The sequence below is a fragment of the Pipra filicauda genome, unplaced genomic scaffold, assembly GCF_003945595.2.
Source record: "Pipra filicauda isolate LSUMZ 115617 unplaced genomic scaffold, ASM394559v2 scaffold1_size10287979_pilon, whole genome shotgun sequence".
Taxonomy (NCBI): domain Eukaryota; kingdom Metazoa; phylum Chordata; class Aves; order Passeriformes; family Pipridae; genus Pipra; species Pipra filicauda.
In genome coordinates, this window is record NW_024104310.1 from 4,935,593 (window position 1) to 4,958,804 (window position 23,212).

At 37.0% G+C, this 23,212-nt stretch overlaps 1 protein-coding gene across 1 annotated transcript; it reads left to right on the forward strand.

Annotated features, from left to right (window-relative positions):
- Positions 1–3: 3 nt before the first annotated feature.
- Positions 4–22,906, forward strand: SELENOO (selenoprotein O). Its single transcript, XM_027717409.2, has 19 exons — positions 4–309; positions 1,502–1,620; positions 1,891–2,019; positions 2,750–2,814; positions 2,918–2,974; positions 3,074–3,172; positions 7,604–7,671; positions 8,344–8,431; positions 9,573–9,642; positions 10,258–10,330; positions 10,868–10,951; positions 12,951–13,080; positions 13,612–13,656; positions 13,744–13,825; positions 13,916–14,008; positions 15,413–15,492; positions 16,304–16,347; positions 18,687–18,766; positions 19,086–22,906. The coding sequence occupies exons 1-19, from the start codon at positions 132–134 to the stop codon at positions 19,206–19,208; spliced, it is 1,707 nt and encodes a 568-aa protein (XP_027573210.2). The 5' UTR covers positions 4–131; the 3' UTR covers positions 19,209–22,906.
- Positions 22,907–23,212: the final 306 nt, after the last annotated feature.

The window sequence follows — 23,212 nt, forward strand, 5'->3', positions numbered from 1 at the left end:
TCCGGCCGGGCGCCGACGGGGACGCCCGGGCAGCGGGCACCGCGCGCTGCTTGTGCCTCTCGCCGCCTTCTCTTAGAAGGAGGGAGACCTCAGGGCCAGTGTCTTTGGGGACTCGCTGAAGGTTTGGGGACATGTGGTGGCCCCCCTGGCTGGCCGCCTGTCTGGCGTGGGGCTGTGTGGCCGCGCTGTGCGGCTCCCGCGGGCTCTGCCTGGCCCCGAACGCCTCCCGCCCCGAGCCGGGGCAGTGCCCGCGGCGCCGGGGGGCGGCGGATCTCTGCGCCTGGGCCTTGTCCTCCGACAGCCTCCTAGGTACGGCCTGCCCTGCCCCGGCTGTGTGCGCCTGCCCTGCCCCGCCCCGAGGCTCTTGCTTGGTGGGTTGTGGCAGCTACTCAAGCAGAAACTAAGTGAAGACCTGATATACACAAATACTACTTCTAAAATTAAAACCAGACTGGCCGTAAGGAGCTTTTTTGGTTGTTTGGTTGGTGTTTTCTTTTCCGAGTCCCAGTTAATGCAGAATTGATAACCTGACACCTGACTGGCAGTACACAAAACGTTGTAGCTCTCAGGCACACAGAATTGCCTGTAATCATTATGGTAATTTATATTATAACATTACAGAACTAATTTCATCAGGTGACAGAATTCCTTGTGAGCTTTAAGAAATAATAGTCAGTGATAAATCTTGTGTCAGCTGGCTATAAGAGGATTTGTTAGTAGAGGTATTGACAAACATGGTTAACAGTAAGGGTCCAGAGATGCTAACTCAAAATTTTTACAAAACAGTGTCTATAAAGTATTAGGATTGTATAATTAATGTGGAATTGTAAGATTGTTGCAAGCAAAAATTCATAAAGATGGTAAACCACACAGTATTAATAAAGTGCTTTAAAGCAATATTTGTCCTCTCTTACCATGAATTGGGGCACAGAATAAGTCCGAAGGAAGAATGAAGCACATCTTCTGAGTACATATGTTATGCTACAGCGAGAACTACATCTTCTGAGCCTTTCATTCACTGTTTACATTGCTCAGAAAAGACTTCATAGGGTTTCTTAGGTTACATGGTGATCATTGCTGCATATGGACTATATACAGCAGTTAATGGTGCACAGTGACTTAAGTCTGTTGCACTACATTGTGCAGCACTGAACTACATTCAGCTGTGGGAATAGCTGAACTCTGTCTCATATAGATATCTTTTAGGGTTGTATATAATGTAGTGCAATATGAAACTGCTTAGATATGGTTTAGATCTTAAACATAGCATGCCCTGCTAGATTCTTTTAACTGCAGAATTCAGTCTTTCTTTTCAAAAATTCCAAACAGAATAAAAACCTAAATTTATTTGGGCTTGCTTTTCATGCAGGCTTAATATAGATTGTGGTAAGTACTTGAGTTTTAGTTGTTTCTGAATTATTTTTATTTGATTTAAGATGAAAGGCATTAGAAAGATATGATTAATTTTTAAAGACATTTTTTCTCTCTTTCATGTTTACAGATCCTTTTCCAGTTGATGTGATCCAGGAAAATTATGTCCGTAATGTGAGAAACTGCATTTTTTCAATTGTTTATCCTACACCTTTTAAATCTAGAGTTCGTCTTGTAGCTGTTTCAAAGGTTGGTTGTTGTTTTTTATTCCTCTCTATTAGTAGAGATTGTTAATATGTGTACTAAAGTATATTTTCAAGTATATTTTAATATTCATATGCTATTTATTGTAAAAGCATCTCATCACTATATACTTTAAACATATTTAAAACATACTTAAGCATATATAAAATACATTGTGAACTGTCTTTTAGTAACTAAATCTGTAGAGAAAACATGTTCATTACCACTGACAATTCGATCATTTTCAAGTACTAACTGTATTCTTTTTTTCTCCAGGAAGTTATTGAAAATATTTTGGATCTTGATATATCTGTCAAAGGAACATCTGATTTTCTTGAGTTCGTCAGTGGTGGGAAAGTGATACTTGGGTCTGTTCCATTGGCCCATAGATATGGGGGTCACCAGGTAACTGTGGCACTCATTTCTTCCAAGTTGAATTATGTAGCATTTTCATGTGAATTATACCTTGATAATACCTGTAAGTACATGAACACTTATTAACATTTTGATTGCAGATTTGATTTTCATAAGGGGCTGCAGGTGGAAGAAAACTGTAATATTCTTTCTCAGTACCATGTTTACTTCCTCTGCTTCTGTTTATTCCTGAAGCAAATTGTCTTTTTGACTTCCATTAGCTGCTGACTCTGCTTAGCACCCCTGCAGCTTAGCCAGCTCTGATTCGTGACAGGTATTATCAGCTCAGAGGAGTGAAGAAGGGCAGAGCCTCACTGCAATACCATGATTAATAAGAGTTAAGCTTTATTGCAATTGATGTGATTATTAATGGAGAAGAATGGTAGAATTTGGTTTGTAATTTCCAATTAAAAATACCAAAACAAGCCATGTGAGTTTAAAGGCTCATTATACAAGCGAGGCAGGTCTGTACCTGTACATCATAGCTGGAAGGTGAAAAAAAGTGGGGATTACTGCCATTATTCTTTTTCTGTGGTTTTCTGATTAATTATTGGTGTGAGTGTGGAAATAACAGCTTTAGGGATCAACCTCATAATGACTGTATGAGAAAATGTGTCATTATATTGTGTAGAACACAGAGAACCTACATGTAATTTGCATTGTTTCAAGTATAACTGTTATAAATGGTAGAAGAAAATAACTTGATTTTCATTTTTGTCAGTTTGGTACCTGGGCAGGTCAGCTGGGGGATGGAAGAGCCCACTTGGTTGGAGTATATACAAACAGGTGTGACTTTTTTTTAAATGACTGATTCAACTCTGTGTTCAATTTAGTTGATTGATGGATAGCTCAAGGTGTACTGTTAAAAATGCTAATGGTATTTTTGCAGGCATGGTGAGAGGTGGGAACTGCAGTTGAAAGGGTCAGGAAAGACCCCATACTCCAGGTAAGTTGCAGTTGTTCTGTGTACACCAAAATTGAATGTTTTCTTTTTGAAATTTGCTTTGATTTTATGACCTATTCCTTATTTCTCTGTTCTTTGTAGGAATGGGGATGGAAGAGCTGTGCTTCGCTCTTCTGTTAGAGAGTTTTTATGTAGTGAGGCCATGCACTATCTTGGAATTCCTACAAGCAGAGCTGCTAGGTATTTTTCTTTTCTTTTTCACAGTATCTTCATTTACAGGTAATTTTGTGACTGAGTTTCACTGAGCATCAATAATGCAGGACAGTTAGTTTCCAAGTCAATAGGTCTTTTCATATGGGTGCTATCAGAACAAAATATATCCCTCCAGTTCCATAGATTTTTGGATAAAACTTTCCAATAATAATAAGCTCCAGCAATTAATCACATTGCTTTTGTCTCTGCTACGCTTTGAAATACTACTTCATTTGAAAACAATATTGTGTACTATCTGTGTCTAGTGGTAAGCAGCTGTTGTTCACTAGTAAGACTGTCTTAACAGAATTACCTTAGTTTGAAATGTGGCTCATCTTGTAAAGAAAGTAAAAAGTGGAACTTAGATTGAGTGATTATATCTGGCACTAACTTGCCTCTCCATAGTTTATGATATTTCAATCAAGAGTTTCATCTCTTTAAAATACAAAGAAATTGTTCTCTTACCACTGACTTGCAAAACCAGCAGGGCTGGATTCCTGCCCTGTAAGCAGTAATAATACCTTTAGTGTATGGGGATAATCAATGACATTTTTCATGGTTAATAAATGAGTCTTTTATTACACTAAAGTTAAACATTTGAATAAATTTTCCTAGAATCCAGCCAACTAGGAAAATGTTGAAAATGGCTATTTTTGTAGTTATAGTCAGTCAGTTGCACATTTTAAGATTGGTGGGAAAAATTGTCAGTGAACAGATGTTAATACTGGAGGTAGTACTGAATGTAGGCAATTGCTCTCAATTCTTTATTTATGCAAACACTCCTTGAGCAAAGAGATTTTATAAAAAAAATTCCAAAACTAATTCTCTTTGAATCAAAGGAGACTTAATACTTCACTCATTTGGATGATTTTCTCAGAATCAAGTAACTGATTATCGTGTTTAACATGTCAAGTTGATTTTGTGTTCTAAGTAGTCTCAAGTCTGTACTCCAACGTTTAAGGCTTCAGAGAAAGTAAGTGTTCTGCAGAAAAGGCCTGTATTCAGCTGCCACATGTATTTGCAAAGTGTCTGCAAATCTCTCTAGCATTAGTTCTATCACATTTGCTCTGTTGAAATGCAGTGCTTGTAAAAGACATTTTTGATGGTTTATTCACTGACTTCATCCTGAGACCCTTTGCTGTTGGCTGTTAATGCAGAACTTTAAATCTGTCTGAATATCAGCAGGAAAGCATCAGGCAGGTTATAGCCTCTCTTTTCTGTCGTCTCAACAAATTGTTCAGTGCCAAACTAGTATGAAAGTACTCTTTAACTCTGCGCAAATTCTACTGAGCACACAGCGTGCTTTAGTTCTCTGCTGGCAGATTGGTTAAATGCCTGGCTCTCTTAACTGCTGTACAAGATCTCCAGACTGTTTGCAAGACCTAATTTGGAAAAACCCCAGCTGACATCCATATTCTTCCCAATGGGGAGCTGTTGTACTGAGGCTGGTGGGATGCACTTACAGAGGTCTTGTCACATCTTGGCAGAAGTGGAAGGAAAAGCCTTACAGCTTATCCCAGAACACCCAGCAGGTTGGTTTGCTCTATTAATGTTAAGTACTGTGTTCCCAATGGGGTGCTACAGTTTATGACTGTGCTGCCAGACAAAGAACACTTCATACAGTACAATTTCAGTCACATACTGGGACTAGCAGTGAGCACTGTCATGCATTAGGTCAAAAAAGTGAGCTAATATGCATAGTTTTCAGAGTGGTCTTTACTTGCATAAGGCTTGATGTTCATGCAAAAAAGCAGGCAGAGCATTTTGGAGTGTAAAGTCCGGCCCTTAAGTGAGAGCTGGGTAGGGAGAGATATAATCCATCCATCCTTCTGTGAGTGCTGTTCCAAGCTTCTTTGGTGTAAGAGCAATTTTGGTGCTCCATTTCCTGTGGTTGAGTGTACACCTGGTCTGCTGCTGCCTTCTCTCCAGTAATGGTACTTACTAACTAAGGGACGATTTGAAAACTACTTTTATAGTGGGAATGTATCTTTCTGTGGCTGCTCAGCTACCTGGCCAGCCCTTAAGTGTTGCATGTCCATTAACTTGTATTGGTAACTAAATGTTGATGCCCCTATGGATTTTTTGTCAGCAATAAAAGAAGTGCTGGTATTCTACAGAAACTTTGCAGAGAGCCTGCTAAGAGTTACAGAGTCAAAAGAAACAACCCTTCTGGCAGAGGTCTGTTAAAAATAGGAAAATTTAGTAGCATTATTATTAGCATTATTATTCTGACTCCTGTCCCCTGGTGCTCTGATACACACAATATTTTGTAAGTATCTGAGATTCATTCCCTGTATTTGAATTTTTTTATTTTCTTTTAAAGGGTTAAGATTTTCTTCTTCCACCTCACTTATGTCAATCCTACAGACATACCAATTGGTTTCAAATGAGTAATTAAAAAAAAAAAATCCTAATGCTACTTGTATCAGTACAGCTACAGTAATGGGAGCAGATTGATTTCTAGATACATTTTCCCACCTTCTGGAACAATTCACTGCCTGTTTTTTTGCAGTTAACAGAACATGCAATTTGAATATCTACTAGATATCTTCAAAAATACTGAATGTAATAACAGTAATTTAGTTTCAAAGCCACAGTTGCTGTTGCAAGCAACTGCACTGTGTAAGAATTCAGAAAATTTCATTATTTTTTTGGTACATATTTATGTATGCATACCCCACATTTTTGGTCCAACTGAATTCTTTCTAAAATTTTATGCTTAAGTATGTAGACCTTGAATCTAGTGTACTCTCAAAATTTAACTCTTGGGAGTTATTTTAACACTGTGACTGTCTTCAGTCATGTTTATGAATGGAATATTAGGTTTGCTTCTTGATCTTTGCTGTGTACCTCCAGAAAAGTTTGATTCTGTCTTCTGTGCTGTCTTCAACTCCCTAATAGTCAGCATATACAAGTGGCTGCATTAAATATTAAATAGCGTGCCACCCAACTATTTTGAATCATGGAATCATTGTTTGGGTTGGAAGGGACCTTTAATTGTCATCTAGTCCAGCCCTCCCTGCAATGAGCAGGGACACCTTCAACTAGATCAGGTTGTCCAGAGCCCCATCCAACCTGACCTTGAATGTTTCCAAGGATGGGGCATCTACCACCTTTCTGGGCAGTGTCTCACCACCCTTTGAGTAAAGAACTTCTTCCTAACATGTAATCTAAACCTGACCCCTTTCAGTATAAAGCCATTTCCCTCATCCTATCACTAACAGCCCTTGCAAAAAGTCCCTTTCCAGCTTTCCTGTGGGCCCTCTTTAGGTACTTGAAGGTGCTGTAAGGTCTCCTCCCCAGAGCCTTCTGTTCTCCAGGCTGAACAACCCAAACTCTCTCAGCCTGTCCTCACTGGAGAGGTGCTCCACCCCTCTGATCAGTTTTGTGGCCCTCCTCTGGACCCATTCCAGCAGGTCCATGTCACTCCTGAATAAAAGAATATTTTCCAGTTCAACAAGCAAAGATAAATTATACAAAATTAGTTAAATTATCCTGCTGCTAGACTCTTGAACAAGAAGTCATCTTGACCTATTGAAGGGATAAGACCTCCTTCAGAAGATAGCACCAAGCATTTCTTCTGCCGGATTGTTAGTGTCATCCCAATTCCTTTGGAATGGAAACATCCTACTTGTTAACCTTAGAGGAACATGATACCCTTGCATAGTTTGTGAGGATTGATTTTTCATGGTTTAACAGAAAATACAGTGAAATTACGTATTTTGTTTCATAAAATTAATGTAAGTTGTGAAATATTTTAGAGCAAGTTGTTCCAAACACTCACAAATCTCAGTATTTGGGTAAATATGAAAATGTACAGGATGTGCAGAATTTCAAGGCAAATGAAAGGAAGAGATTGTTTTTAAAAATCCAAGCACTACTACCACTGAAGAAGGGATAATTGTAATGTATCATTAGAATTATGTCTTTTTTTGTGTCTTGAAAAGTTCCTGATTGCTAAACGTCCTTGATCTGTTCCCAGAGTTCCTGAGACAACAGTTTTGTCTCATGTAAAGGGCAACCTCCATCTGATGCAACAATTTGGTGTCTAGTTTTTCTGTCAGGATTTCACTGTTGTCCTCAGGGAAACTGTGACTCATTTAATGTTATAATCACAGTAATCAGTCACTGAGGTTCCAAGTGAATGCATTTTTTTTTTTGAGTGCAACCCTCTTGCCATGAACAGTGTGAATAATGAAAATTGGACAACATTATATTAAGTGCAAAATAAATGCACCTTGCTAATGAACCTTGATAAGCCTTGGCTTACTCTTTGCCTGTGTCATTTTAAAATACAGAGCTATGCCACCAAAAAGATATTTCTTTTTATGAACAAAATGGATTTATATAAAATATGACTTAATTGCAAATTATTTTTGCTGAGATAACTTTTTAATGTTCATTTCTTGTGCATTACAGCTTAGTTGTAAGTGATGATGATGTGTGGAGAGACCAGTTTTACAATGGAAACATTAAGAAAGAAAGAGGTAATGAACATATTTTGAAATAATATGTTACAATGGTGTAACTTCATTCTCCATGCAAAAAAAGTACTAAATAGGTTTAATTTCATTTACTGAGATATAAAACTTGTCCTGGGAAAATCAGCCTGAAACATATCTTGGTTGAAGAGATGAAGCCCTATGAACAGGTCTTCTATGATTGTGGCATATGTGTTGCAGGAATATAATTTTCACTTGCCATTACAAAAATGATATAGGAAAATTTTCCATTGTTTCGATAGCAGTACTAGGGTGGTGGGAATGCTACAGTGGCTGTGCCATTGCTACGTTATCTACACCTGCTCTGAAAAAGAGTGGGATGGCACAATATGGGCAAAATCTGTTGATGTTGGTTCTTTCACTGTTCCTACCGTCTCTGGAGTAATTCTAGTATTAATGCACTAACAGAATTTTGCTTATGGTTACTGGTATAGCAAATTAAGCTTTATCATTAAAAGTGTATGTGTAGTGAAGTAATATTATACACTACACATATTCATCTGTTACGTGTTAAGCATACTTACAAAAATACCAGTTTAACTGTGCATATATAAATTCTGTGTCTATAGAAACAACACATGATGGCTTTTACTATGCAACTGTTTTATTTTGCTGATAATCTGTTTACATTTAAACACATATGTCTCTATATTTAAGGTGCAATAGTGCTACGTCTTGCCAAGTCATGGTTTCGTATAGGATCCTTAGAAATCTTAGCTCATTCGGGGGAACTGGACTTACAAAGGTTTGAATTTAATCTCCATAGTAACTGTAGTAGTTTTCTCAAAATTGAATATATATTAGAATGCATGTATACACTTGGAATTTAGACATAAATTAATTAGAAAGTAAGATTACATAATTTAGAAAGGTAACCTGCTATTTTTATACAAGCATTCAAAAGATACCTCACCAGGGTAAAAAGCCTGGGTCTTACAAAATGAGAAAGGTTTTGTAGCTGAAATAACTCTGGTAACTAAGCACTAGGGAGGAGTTGTTTGCTTTGGAAAGATTTGTAAATTGAAAGTATAAGTTCCTACATTTTTCGTAGTTGTCTGTGCAGCTAAATTAACAGAAATATGAAATAAATCACTAGCATAAGTATGTTGTATAAAGTGTGCTCTCCAGAAACGGGCAGAATTAGAGAAGTATGCTAGGTAAGAAATCATTGCACAGTTTTAAACCTCTCAGCGTGACAAATTTTTAGATCTACCGTAAATATTTAAAAGGAGCACTAGAAGTTGTTCTGGGATGCTCACAAATGAGGAATAACTCATAACAGCAGTTGTACATTGTAGTAACTGATAATTCAGTTTAATTTCCCACATCACTCTACACAGCTACTATTCTTTGTTTTGTTTTCTTTTATTTTTTAATCTCAGCAGATTTTTATTGTAAAACTGAAAGACTGAATTAGGGAACTGCTTTTAAGTTTTGGTTTGGGGTATTTTTTTGGGTTAAAGTATTTTTTGGTTGAAGAATTCAGCCATAAAACTTACTTTTTGAGAATCCTGGTGAAGAATTATTCCTTGTAATTGTATACATTTTTTTTTTGCATATGCAAACTCTATTTTCCTGAAAAATGGATATTGCTGCATGCAAAACCAGATCCTGTTCTGCTCTGGAGGTTTAATGTGTGGAAATAATTTTTACTCTGTGTGGCAATCTCCAGCTGTGTTTATGACTGGAACCTTAGGGTTAGGTTTTATCTCTAAGCATTTGGAAGAGCTTAATCCCATACTCATTGGAATAAATAGACTAAGTTTTCTAATAACTATTTGTGGCAAGGTGTTGATTAGCAGTTTGCTGTTGGAAAACAAGAATTTTGAATGATGAGTTCTAAAAGTACCAGTTTTGTTTAAAGAATTCTGCCTCTCCTATTACAGAAGATTACTGGACTTTGTCATCCAGGAACATTTTCCATCAATAGCTATGAATGATTCAAATAGATATCTGGTAAGTCTTTTTTAAAAGTTATTTTTAATTTCCACAAGCATGTGAGCAAAAATTACACAACGCTCTTCAGAGTTTCAACTTTTAAAAGGTTTTAAATTTTGAAGTAAGCTTCCAGGTTTTATTAGCAAAAGTTTGTTAATTCTATGCAGTAAAAATCTGCTTCTTGATTTTTTTGTTTTCTCAAAATCAAATGTGAACATTCTTCACCACTTTTCGTTACAGAAATGTTTATTGTGAAGCTTCCATTTTCTGTTATTATTTGTTCTCTTACTGCTCAGATTTTGAGTGAGCAGTGGTCATGAAGTTTTTCTAGTATAAAAGTAGTATATACAATATATTCTAGTATACAGGCTAGTATATAGAGTGTATTTTTTTTTTAATTTTAGTTTTTAATTTCTTTTAGGACATCTGTAAATACTTACTTAACTATAGTCTTTGCTGGATAAGTTTATTATGCACTCACATAATTTAGAATGTGAATGAAAAGTCCTGACAGAGAGAGATATAAATTTTTAAAATAGAATATATTACATATTTCTAAGGTGAATAAAATGTTTATGTCATTTACTATTTTTGATACAGAGGACTTGAAGTAAAAGATGTATTTGATTTTAGGAATTTTTCTCTACAGTCGTATCAGAGACTGCAAATCTGATTGCATTGTGGATGTCTGTGGGGTTTGCACATGGTAAGCTGCACTGGCTTTACAGGAGGGACTTTTTGTAATCATATGCTTAAAAATGGGGTTTATTTTTCACTTTTGTCTTCAGTTCTTCTGCTGTCTCCTGGTGGGAGCGTGAATTCCCAGAACTGCTGCAACAGTCCCGTGTATAAAGACAACGTGTCGATGTCATGTACAGGTTTAACTGCTCTGAATTTGATCCATCCGCATAAAAACCCGGCCTCTTGTAGTGCGTAGGGTACAGTGCTGCCCTCCTTTGCTCCAGGTTTCTGTTACCAAAGATAGAGTCCAGCGATGCGCTCCGATCCGGCTCCGCCCTGAGCGGCCCGGAGGGGGAGCGGCGCCACCTGGCGCGGGGAGCGGGGAGCGCACCCAGCGCTTCCTCCTCCTGCTTCAAGCAGCTGATTGTCCGGAGCCTCGTTTCTCACAAGTAGCCGCTCCAGGGTTCTCAGATTCAGTGGGTCTGTTTCACAGCAGATTTCCTACAGGCTACGGGGTCAGGTGGAATTTTAACTTTTGTTTCTCCTTTCTGTTTAATTGTAGGTGTGTGCAATACAGATAACTTCAGTTTATTGTCCATAACAATAGATTATGGTCCGTTTGGATTTATGGAGTCCTATGACCCAAGTGAGTGTAGCACCTCGTTTTAATTTTTTTTTTTACTTAAAATAAATTCTTTTTATTAAATTATGCAGTTTCAATGTGCGTGAAAACTCCTAACATTATTAGCAGAAAAATCCTAAGCATATGTATTGTTTGAAGAGCTTTAGGGGAAAAAATGGTATCAGTGGCCAGTTTCGTGATAGACTATACAGGTTGCAATAATGAAATATTACTGTTAAATCAATTTTCATGAGAATGTTTCCACTTGAGCAGTTGAATAGATGCTACAACAGAACCTTAGAAAACTAAAAGTTAGATATTGCTGGAAGTAGCCAAAAGCAAAAGTGTAATACAGTAATTTTGTGTGCATCAAGCTCTAGTTTTATAGTCACAGCAGCTAATTATATGTTTGAAAAAAACTAATCAAACCTACACAACCTTTCTTTGAAAGTATGAACCCGGTCTGGGATTGATATATATAGGTCCAGTATGTACATAAATGCATATTATTAGATTATTGTTTAGAGGTTGTATCTGAGTAAGCTTCAGAACCAGCAGTGATTATCTCACCGTGTGTTTTCATGAGCTTGCAGCCTCAAGTTAAGGAAATCTCATGAGAACAAATGTCATATTGTTTTTACTGTACTGAATTATTATTATATATTATTATATATTGAATATTCTATTATTGGTGGGTTGACCCCAGCTGGTAATTAAGGACCACAAGCCACTTGTCCACTCTCCCCTGCTGCAGAATGAGGGAGAGAATTGGAAAAGCAAGGATGAGAAAAAGCTTATGGGTCAAGTTAAAGACAGTTGAATAAGCAAAGAGCAAAAAAAAAGGGACAGGGGCGACCAACAAGTTGCAAAGGCAATTACTCACCACCTCCCACCACTACACAGATGCTGAGTTGGTCCCTGAGTGACAGCTGCCTTTGAAAAACTACCCCCAGTTTTAATTGCTGAGCATGATGTTATAGGGTATGGAATATCCCTTTGGTCAGCTGGGGTCAGCTGTCCCAGCTGTGTCCTCTCTGAGTCTCTTGGCCACCCCTACCCGAACTTTCTGGGGTTGCAGAGTGAGAAGGCCTTGATGCTGTGCCAGCCAGTGCTCAGCAATGTGTAAAACATTGGTGTGTTATCAACGTTTCAGTCACAAGTCTAAAACACTGTGCCCTATATGCTGCTGAGAAGAAAACTTACTCCGTCCCAGCCACAGACAGTGCACCCTAGAGCCAGAGGAAAGTCTTTAGAGTTAAAATTCAGATTTGAACCACTTACCAGATCTGACAGATGTGTCACAGGTCTCCTTAATGCTCTGTTTATTGTCAGTGTCCTCTGGGGACTCAGGCAGTGCTGTGTGCATTGATCAGCTTACCTGCATTTGATCTGAGCAAGGAATTCATGCTACATCCACTCAGACTGTGTAGATAGGCATACGTTTTAATTCTGGATACTTATAACTTGCAAAGCAGGTATTTGTTATCTCCCAAATAATGGATTTGCATACTGGAACACATTAGCCCTAATTTTTATGTGAATACATAAAGGTTGCTTCTACAACTGAAAAAAATCTTGCTTAGGTGTCCTATGAAATACATGTTTATTATACATGTGACTTTTACAGAAATACTTATAAATCCTGAATCTAGTTGAACATTTGTTTGTTTAATCTGTTTGCTAAATAGTAGTGCTATATGTAGAAAAAACATTGTTTCTAAGTGTAAAAGACATTGTTTTTAATGTGAAAACAGTCTTTTTCTGTTTAAACATTGAATTTATTTTGTATCTTCAAGTAGGAAAATGTCACTTGTGACACATGAGAACTTGTCTGCAAAGGATGTATTCCTTAGATTTGCAGCTAACAGATCTTGAGTTAAATCACTGTAAATAAGTATCCTTGTGATCTGACTTTAAATATTTAGTAGCTTTAGGTCTTTTATGAGTTCACTCTCAATATTTTAACATTGATTGTTTATTGTAATTGCTCTGTTATGGAAAAGTAGTGTTTTGTTTGAAACAGATTTTGTTCCAAACACATCTGATGATGAAAGGAGATATAAAATAGGAAATCAGGCAAATGTTGGGCTGTTTAATCTGAGCAAGCTCTTACAAGCCCTAAAACCTTTATTGGATCCCAGGCAAAAGCATCTGTAAGTAATCTTTAAAAATATCTTAATGCTTAAAAGAAGTAGTGAGATGAGAGACCCTCTAATCACCATATGCATAGGAAAGAAAAATATTAGCTTTTAAAATCTTTTTTTTTTTAAAGTGGAAATTGATTCTGGATTAATTATTGGCTGGAATAAGGTTGGAGGGAGGGGAGAAAGGTGTTGACTGGTCATAAATAATAGCAAAATAGGACCACAAAGAGATACTAGATCTTGTGTGATTCATTCTCCTTTCACTAAGGTAGGACCTTTGCCTCTAGTTTTCTGTTTTGTCTAGCTCATTCTTTAAGATGCTTACTTATGAAGACCATGCATCCTTCTGAAGTAACAAGGTAGTATTTTAATAGCCTGTTGTAAAGATTCTTCTATGAAGGATGGATCCCAGATGATTCAGAATGTCAGTGTTTCTGAGATATCAGTCAGAAGTAGTTTTCTTTGTTTAGTACACAGTATGATTTTACCCACAGTAGCATTTTTGTTCAATACAACCTGACATTTCTTTTGTTTTTGCAGAGCTTCCCAGATTTTGGAGGGGTATGGTGAGCGCTATTACAGCCGGTATGCAGTTTCAGAACTCAAACCTTCTAGTCACAGTACTATAAATTATATTATGCAAAAATTTCCTAACTTGGTTATTATTTTCAGTTTCACAGAACTATTCAAAGCAAAATTGGGTCTTCTTGGGGAGAATGAGAATGATAACTATTTGATTGCTTTCCTCTTGAAAGTGAGTTTCCTTTGCTAATTTTGTTGGCAAGCATCTGAACTGATAGCCCATACTTGAAAAGCACTAATAGAAGGATCTTTATTTCACTAGATTATGGAAGATACCAAGGCTGATTTTACAATGACATTTCGAGAACTGAGTGAAATTACTGAAGACCAGTTAAGGGAGCTCCATATTCCTGAGGTATTAATACAAGCACCTAGTTTTAAGAATACTTAATATAGAACGAGTAAATCAAGTTGGACATTACCCTGATATACTAGAGGATGTCTCAAGCCTGATTTATCTGGGAAATACGTCATTGTAGCATTATTAAGGGAGAGTAAGTCTAATACATCTGTGTCATGCTACTACCCCTTGTTAAGCCTGTGTCTGGTAATGAAGGATATGTTAATGAGAAGTGCTAATGGAAGGTGCATTAATGAAGAGTGATGAAGTCAGATTTTCATCCTGTGGTACAGGTCCAATATGAGTAGTCATAAATTCTTATACACAGGTGGGAATGTGATTTTCTCCACATTTAAGGGGATCTGCTATGAAGACCTTTCCTCCCCCTCCCCTCTCTTTTTTTGTTGTTTTGCTTAAGAATACCTTTTGTCCAACAAGTGAAGTTGGACAGGGCTCATAAAGAAAATTTCAAACTCAGGTCAACTGAATTATTCCTAACATGGGTTTACAAGGTGGCCTAAACCTCTGCTCTCAGGCCCATCAGCTTGTCACAGTATGTAATGATAAGTGAGATCCCATCTCGTCATAAACTCCTGCTACAACCCTTTGCTCAGAGTGGCCTCTGCCCTTTCTTGAGCACAGGATTGGTTTTAAATTTAACTTAAAGCATAAGAACACATTTTGCTATAGTTTCCTGCTCAGCCTGCTATCCTATCCTGTGTTGCTGCTAGCTCAGCCTAAACATATTCCTCAGGACCACATACAACCCTAAAAGAGATGAAAATATTTAAAAGAGATAAAATTTTTACCTGGATTTAGTGCAATCTTTAGAAGTGGAAATATAGCTCAAATGTTTGAATTGGAGTGAAATGCTAGGTGAGTAATAATTGGGTGCCCTGCTAGTGAGGAGGCTGGGGGTGCACGGGAAGCTGGGAGGGCACAGAGCCAGGACAGCTGACCTGAACTGGCCATAGGGATATCCCACACCATATGGTGTCATGCTCGGCAAATAAAGTAGGGGAAAACTGGTGGAGGGCCACTGTTTGGGAACTGGCTGGGCATTGGTTGATGAGCAGTTGTTTTTCATTTGCATCACTTGTTTTTCTTCAGTTTTATTTGTCTCTCCTTTTGTTATTTTTCTTTTCATTACTATTATTATTATTATTATTATTATTATTATTGTTATTATTATTAAATTGTTTCAATTATTACACTTTTACTATCTCAACCCGTGAGTTTTCTTACTTTTAACCTTCTGATTCTCTACCCTATCCTACTGAAGGGAAGAGTGAGCGAGTGTTTATGTGGGGCTTAGTTGCCAGCTGGGGTTAAACCACAGTTTTCTTTTGCTTACTTTGGATTTTGCTTAACAGGAAGAAAATTCTGATTACCTGCCTCTAACTGTTTCTTTCTCTTTAGGAGTTCTGGACTCTCCAGGATCTGAGTAAACACAAATTATTTTCAGAATGGGTTACTATGTACCTCTTGAGATTAAAACAGTAAGTCTGATGCATTTTCAAGTGTGTACTTGCCAGAATCAGGCAAATTTAATAATTTGCAGTGCTTTTTCATAATCTTTGGTGGGTCTAATAAACTCACCCAATCATGGTTTCATATGCCTTTTTTGGTTCTAGATTGTGCTGGATTTGATAATAATTACTCTTGTAGTTCTGTTTTGACATACAGCTACATAAAAATTAAATGGGAGGAGTGGTCTGTATTTTTATGAGATTTTTTGGTTAACAATTTTTGTTAAAATACCAGTCCTACAGATTCAGTCCAAAAATCACAAACAGACCTTGCAAATACATAGGAATGAATAGTGTTTAATTACTGGTAACATATATATATATTTACTATGTAATAACATTGCTTTATGATGACAGCAGATGGAAGCTGAACAGTCATGAATACACAGACTGTGTTTGGAAAATGCTGATGTTGCATAGATAGGAACACTGATTCTTTTGTCTTAATAAAGAATGTAATGTGTTTTTCTTAGTCGTATATGGTATGTATGGCTAATAGTAGTGAAAAGACACATATATCATGTACTTGGAAATTTTATTCGGTAAATACAGTTCTTAGGAAAAATTAATACAGGATACAAAACCTACAAGAAGGGGTACAGTCTTTTCCAAGTCTAATCATTCTTAGAGATTCACACCTGCTTCCACTGAACACAAAAGCAGAACACTTAATGATTTTAATGAAAGTCAGATAAGATATTTCTAAAAATAAATCGGCATAATCCTCATTAGCTAAAAGCACTTTCTGTTTTTCTTCTTTTGGTTTGTTTTCCATGTATAGTAACAAGGGTGATTCAGACAGCAAAAGAAGAACAAGAATGACAAGTAAGTAAAGGATCCAAAGGAATTGGATAATTGGAAATGACAAATACTTCTTTACAAAGGTTTCTTTAGTGTTAGTTATTTTTCCTGTCAGGAAGAACTAAAATGTACTGTTCTACCAAATGGGAGAAACTCTCATTACACTGCTGCGAGTCTTGTAACACTGTACATTCATTGTGGTTGTCTCTGGTTTCATCCACTCTTGTGATTAGAATTTAGCCATGTGTGTATGGCTACACCTGTGAATATGTATGTACTTTTTACATAAACCAAATGACCAAGAAATTCCTTGGCTACAGTGAGGCTCACTTCCTCCTTAGGTATCCTGCCTTTCCCCTCCTTAAAATAATAAATCCTTAATTTGTCTGTGTTTATAGAAATTGGTCAGACACAAACCCCTTCCATTATGAATACAGTCACAGTCAGATCAGTGGCTTGAAGTCTAAGTGTGTGAGAATGCTGTGGCTGCTGCCCAAGTTGTAACTCTTCGTTGTAAAGTAGGGTGCTTCCTGAAAGGGCCCCTGGGATTTGATTTCCTTGTGAGAGATGCCCTTCCTCTTCCTCTTTGGCTGTATCAGCTTTTCCTGAGTGCAAGTAACATCATTTTGATCTGCACTTCCTTCCTTCAGCAGTCTGGGAATGTCTTGGTTTGCATTGCTCAGAACACTGGTCTTGTCTGGTGATGAACCTTCAGTGACAGGAAAGGTTCTGGTAGGCACCCTGTACTGGCTCAATGGACCAAGATTTGTCTTATGTTTAAATATGCCCAGAGCCTTTCAACATGTTATACAGAATTCAGGTTTCTGATAGGCACCCACTTTCTTTTCTTCACCCGGAGAAAAAACTCCTTGTGAGAGGACTGTCTAGTCATAGAAGGCAGAGGAAGATGCTTTGATGCTCCAAGTCATTCTAAACACAGAATGGCAAAGGTACTGCATTTTTACATCCATGCATTTAAATAGATCACTTAGATGCCCCTGTGGTCTCTTTAAAATTGTTCAGTTTTTCTTTCCATATGTTTGTTTGTTTAAGGATTTGCTTGTAACAGCTGTCCCTTGTCAGTACAACTTTGAGCAGAAATCTGGCTCAACACAGTCAACTCTGCATTTTTACCCAGCATTTCACTTTAAAGACAAAACTGTTGTGAGTCTTCAGATTTTTATATGGTTTGGGAAGTCACACCTAAATTGTGTATTGCTGTCTTTGACTGACCTTGAATATTTTGCTGTTAGCACCTCGTTATTCATTATCTTTCCCTAATTGTTAGTATGTGTCATAAGATACCTCACTTCTCAAAGTACATTGCCTTGAATCATTTGAAGTTGAGCACTTATTTTTATTTTTTTCCTCCCTTTATTTAGTTTTCAGTTCTTAGTAGTACTTTATCTTATACTGCCTAAATTCAACTCCTAAGGAGTTGATCAAAAAGTTTTGACAATCCAAGTCTATAATTGCATTTCTTTACAAGGCCACAAAATTTCTTTTGCTTTGTCCTTTTCTTATGTCACTTGTCTTACTCTTTCATAATTATCTTGTCACTTGTGTTAATTACAGATATTTTTAACTCTACTGTGAAACTTGTCAATTTGCAATGGTTAAGAATATATTTCTGAGACAAATATTCTCCTGCTAATATGACTCACGGTTTTAATGTAAATTATAATTTTTTATATGAGTCATATGTTAACTTTTTCACCTTTAAAATAGTCTTTTTAAGTAGTTAACACACTTTACTATTGAAAATCTATTTATTGAACTAAATCAAATACTCGGCCAGAAAAATTAAAAGAGAGATTAAAAGGAAAGTTGAAAAAGTAGTTTATAAAAAATACAATTGAAATGCAACATTAAAGGCCTTTATGGCTAAACTTCTGTTATATGATATAGGAGTATCTAAGTACATATACTTTAATGGATATCTTAATAATTACTTTTTAAAATAAGTAATAAAATATTCATTTTTATGATCTCCAGGAAGGTATTGACAACATTGAAATATGCTTTCCAGCAATGTAGCAGGAACCTAGGCCATGGTAAACTCATCACACTTGAGAAGTTTGCTGTGTTCTTAATGGGAAATTCTTTATATATCAATGTCATGTTCTTTACCATTCTAATTTTTGTTTGGCACTTTGGCATTACTGATTGTACAAATTCAAAAAAATCCTTTTAGCAACTCATAAAAATAAATAGATTGATTAATTCCTTTTCCTTTTTATGCTTTTTTTCTTGATCTGCAAATTAAACCTTCTTGAAGATTTCAGTGACATGTTTCAATGACTGTATTTGCCTTTTGTTGAACATGTCTAACTAAATTTAACATGATTTACTCTTGGTTTCAGCTGTTAATCCGAGATACATACTTAGGAATTGGATGGCAGAATCAGCAGTGCAAAAATCTAATTTGAATGACTTCTCTGAGGTAAAATTATTTCTTTTTTTCTTTACATATTTAATAATAATTGGCATAATAGCTAATGGAACAGTTTTGCATTTACACTTTGAACTGTACTACACTTTGACCCACATTGTACTATCTAACACCAATTACTATTTAAAATATTAACAAAATTATTAATAGCATTAGTTATAAATAGTAGTGACTATATTAATAGTAGTACTAATAATAGTAAGCAATTCATATGATAGTTTCTGGAACCAGGAGGGTGGTGGAAGAAACTTTTCTTGTTTGCAGAAAAACATTTTGTATAAAAACATAACCCATTCTTCATTGCTTCCAGGTCCGTCTCCTCGAGCAGGTTTTACAACATCCCTTCCAGAGACAGGAGGCTGCAGAGCGAGCAGGCTACTCCCTGCGCCCCCCAGCTTGGGCCAAGGACCTGAAAGTAAGCTGTTCATCCTGAGAGAAATTTGAACAAGGAAGAAAAATGATTCAGGTCGAAGCTCAGGCCTTCAAATAGGATTAATGGACCAAGCCACAAGAACTCTTCTCCCTTATACTTTGTGGACTGGAATCTGCTACTTTGTTAGGCAAGATAAGGTCTTGACCAATTTTTGTTGAAGTCTGAAGATTAAGGAAATGGATCAGTATGTGTGGTTGCATCAGCCAATTATATTGGTGTTGATAACTCTGCCTTTCACATTCTTCTGTGCATTACTTTGAGTAACAATATTTAAGTTCTGCCAAGCTGTCACACTTAACCTCTCAGAATTCATAGCTGATCAGGTGGGTCTCAATAGCTTTTACTGACTGATCAATTTAAAATCCATCTAAGCTAGTTTTAATAATGTGGTATTTTGATTAATTTTCTTCTTGCTGTTACGCACTGGTCAAATATCATTGCATTCTGCAGACATACATTTTCTTAAGTCTTTTGCAGAGCTGGCACAGGGGATCATCTTACACTTATACCTTGACATCTTTTCTCTTTCTGATCTTCTTTTGTCCCATTAAACTGACAATAGAGATTTAAAGAAAATTCAGTTAAATAGTGAGCAAAGATGTCTGTCTTGGGAGTGACTTATCCCAGAATAAATTTTGGTGTCTTTGCTGGTGTCAGGTGCCTATCAAGCATGGGTCACTGCTCTTTGAAAGTGTATCTTTTGATACTAGTAGAAGATTGTTGGTGCATGCATAAAAAGCCTCAGGAAAATTTTACCAATTGGATCTGGAAAAGGATTGTCTTGGAAATATCTCACTATGTATGTAGTCAGGTAAATATAGCTTTTCTATTCAGCCACCTTATTTTGTAAGGGACTTACAAAAATCTTGCAGGGAAAGTATTTAAAGGTCTTTGAGCCCTAGGTCTTGCTATTTATCCTTGTTTGATACTCTAGTTCCACAAAATTTAGTGTATAATTAAGGCAAAATTAATACATCAGCAATCATGTCTAACACTATGCTAGAAAATTTACAGAAAAAAATCACTTATCTGAGGGCTTGTTACTTCTTGATGTTACCTTGTCTGTTCCCAAATCCCAAATGGATTGTTTTAGGATCTATTAGTGGTATAATTAAAATTTCACAAATCTATTTCTAGAAATATAATTAGTGTGGAAAAAAAATTTATTAGAAATCTTTTAGGAACTAAAAAAATATTTGAATGCCTTTACTTCTTAGCTATAATCAACACGATTACTCAGGGTGGTTTCCCCTCAGGTATACAGCTGTTCAAATGTAAATGCAGTTGTTCAAATGTAAATAGTATCATAATGGGAGGCACAAAACAGATATTTACAGTTTTCTGAAATTCCAGTCTGAAGTTTAAGCAACTTAGGCAAGTTCAGCCTGGGTTAGCATTCCTTGTGCAGGTAGAAAGTGCTCTCCTTGGATCACTGGGATCAGTGTTTGAGCTGGCACCACCTCCAGACCAAAGGTTTGGGCTGCTGGGGGCCTGTTGAAACCCTTTAGCACTGGACTGTGTTCCAGTTGAAACCCTGGCACTGATGCATCTTCTCGACAATTCCAAGCAAAATGGTGTTGTGAGGAAACGTGTGAACGTCAGCATTACCACCTAAGGGGGAGTGGGTTGCACTCAAGTAAGTGATGATTTAAAGAATGTTTTTGTGTCTGCAGGGGAAATGCAGCAGCACTGCAGCTTGAGCCCTGGTTTCCAATTAGGTGAAAGGGGAGATCTCCAATTCATGTTTTACCAAATGTCTGGGAAGTTTCTGTTTTGTGGGGGCCAAACATGGCTGCCTGTACATCTTTATCTTATAGATTAACTGCATAAATACAGAGCATTTTTATATTGCATTTTTCTTCAAAGTGTTTTATAAATGTTGAATCCTATTAGGGGCAAGTCAGCCTCTGCATCACCCACAGGTACAGGTAAAGAAAGCCTCCAGCATCACCATCCACATCTGGTAAAACCAGAGCAGCCCAAATGAGAGCTGTTTTACAAGCAGTGGCATGTACTGCTCCCTGTGAGGCTTCTCAGGTTCTTAAAAAAATGTCTGAGAGAATGAAGCAAGCCCTGAAAGTTGGTTTCACGTATTCCTGTGGCTGCGGAGAGTAGGTCAGCTCTCTCTCTTCTCCAGGAGTTCATTCATGGACTCAGTCATGTCTTCTTTCCTGGATTTATGTGAAGGCAAATCTCCATTTTCTTTCCCCTAGTTTTACCATGAGTTTACGTAATCTGATTTTAGTAACTATTCTGATTTCATAATAGTCAGTACTGACTGTTAAAGGTGATCACACTGCCTTAGAATATTCCCCAAGACCATGAGAATTCCTAAGTCTTAATGATACCTAATCTGTTCTGTGTGTTTCCCTCGAACAGAATATGCATATTTCCCAGTTCCTGTGAGACTGTCAAGGATAACTGCTAAATAATAGTTCTGTTCTGTAGTTTTGCCACTATCCATTTAAGTTTCTACTTTTCCACTCTCAAAGTGCCTGGCAAAGAGTGCATGAAAAACACAAAGCAGATGGTTATCCCAACACTACCTTTTAACTAGGTTTGGTAGAATTAGAGAAATGAGCCCACATTGTGCTCAGCATTTGGTACCATGTCCCTTTCCACTTCCAGGTTTTAATCATTATGGTTTATTATGATAATGCAAACATTAATACTGTGTTTGATGATATATTCCCTCAAATCCTTGGCTACCACCTGTCTTTCTGGAGCTGCTTCTTCCCTCATGTTACATGAACAGAGCAGTGATGCAAGAACAGATGGGGAATAACAATACTGGGGTTGGTAATCAAACAGGTGTGCTCAGTCCGTGCTCTTATGCTCTTTCTGTACTGGAGGACAATTTTGAAGGGACAGCAGTGCTGATCCCCCACATATGGACTTTTCCACATGACTCTAACCTTTCTAATCCTAAGGACTGATGAAAAAGCGATGTCTTGAAGGAGGTCCTTCTTCCAGATTAGAGATGTAAGAGCCCAAAGGAGATGGCAGCTGCTGAGACTGCTTCCATTTGAGGTATGGAGAAAGGTTAAAAATAACATGCTGCAAAATACTGTAAGCTCTAGTGATATACATACAGCCATCATCTACAGACCATTTGTATGGCAATAGGTTAGACAGAGGTGGAAGGATTAACTTCTATTTTTACAAATGCTTTGAATTACACCATTGGAAGATCTTTTTGTATTTTGCAGCATGTTTTGGTACCAGATCAAGCTAAATAATTGTGTATCATTAAGATGGCAGCTTTGTTCTTTGAATGGAGTTTAAATCTTACATTTCAGAAATTCAGTGCTACCATGTACATACACAAAGTAGTTGATAGAGGTCTAATCATCACAGCATTTTATTTGATTTCTGGAGTTCTCTATAGGCCTTAATTCTTTTTTGTTTTGAAGAAAGTTCAATTTCTTTTGTGTAAGATTAAGTGAAAGAGTTACAATTGCAGATGTAAATTGTATAAAATTGAGTTTATTGTGCTGTAACAAAAAAGAAGGGAGGAAATAGGGTGAGAGGCTGAACGTTCTGATGAGAAGAGTGAATGCTAGAAAAGCCTTGTAGAAGTCTCAGTGCTTTTTTGAATCAGAGAAATTAGCTTATTGTGCAACATTTTTCTAAGGACATGTCCCACTTTATTTTGATGCTGTGTGTATATTTCATAAAATTAATTTGATTTAAAAATAGCTGGATAGCAGACAGCTGTTGTCACCTGTGTTGAAGATGTGCACTCCTAACACCTTGTCAGAAAATGAAACCTAGCTCTTGAATGATTCCACGTAACACTTACCTCAGTTATATATGGAAAGGGATTGGGAAACAGTAATCCTCTTTTCTGGTTTGTTTTTTTGGGTTTTTTTAACTCCTAGTTTTAACCCTCCTACTTTTAGCTAGTTAGTATTTTCCCCCTGCATTTTTAACTTAAGGCTCGTACTAAGCCCTTGCACTGATCTCAAGAGCATTTCCCAGTTTGGCTGTTTGAAGGTGCCAAG

What these genes read in the sequence shown, in the direction of transcription:
- SELENOO (XM_027717409.2), top strand. Translation starts at nt 132, where the DNA reads ATGTGGTGGCCCCCCTGGCTGGCCGCCTGTCTGGCGTGGGGCTGTGTG. An exon ending in GATCCCAGGCAAAAGCATCT is followed by an intron (nt 13,081 to 13,611) that starts GTAAGTAATCTT and finishes TTGTTTTTGCAG; the next exon opens with AGCTTCCCAGATTTTGGAGG. An exon ending in GGGAGCTCCATATTCCTGAG is followed by an intron (nt 14,009 to 15,412) that starts GTATTAATACAA and finishes CTTTCTCTTTAG; the next exon opens with GAGTTCTGGACTCTCCAGGA.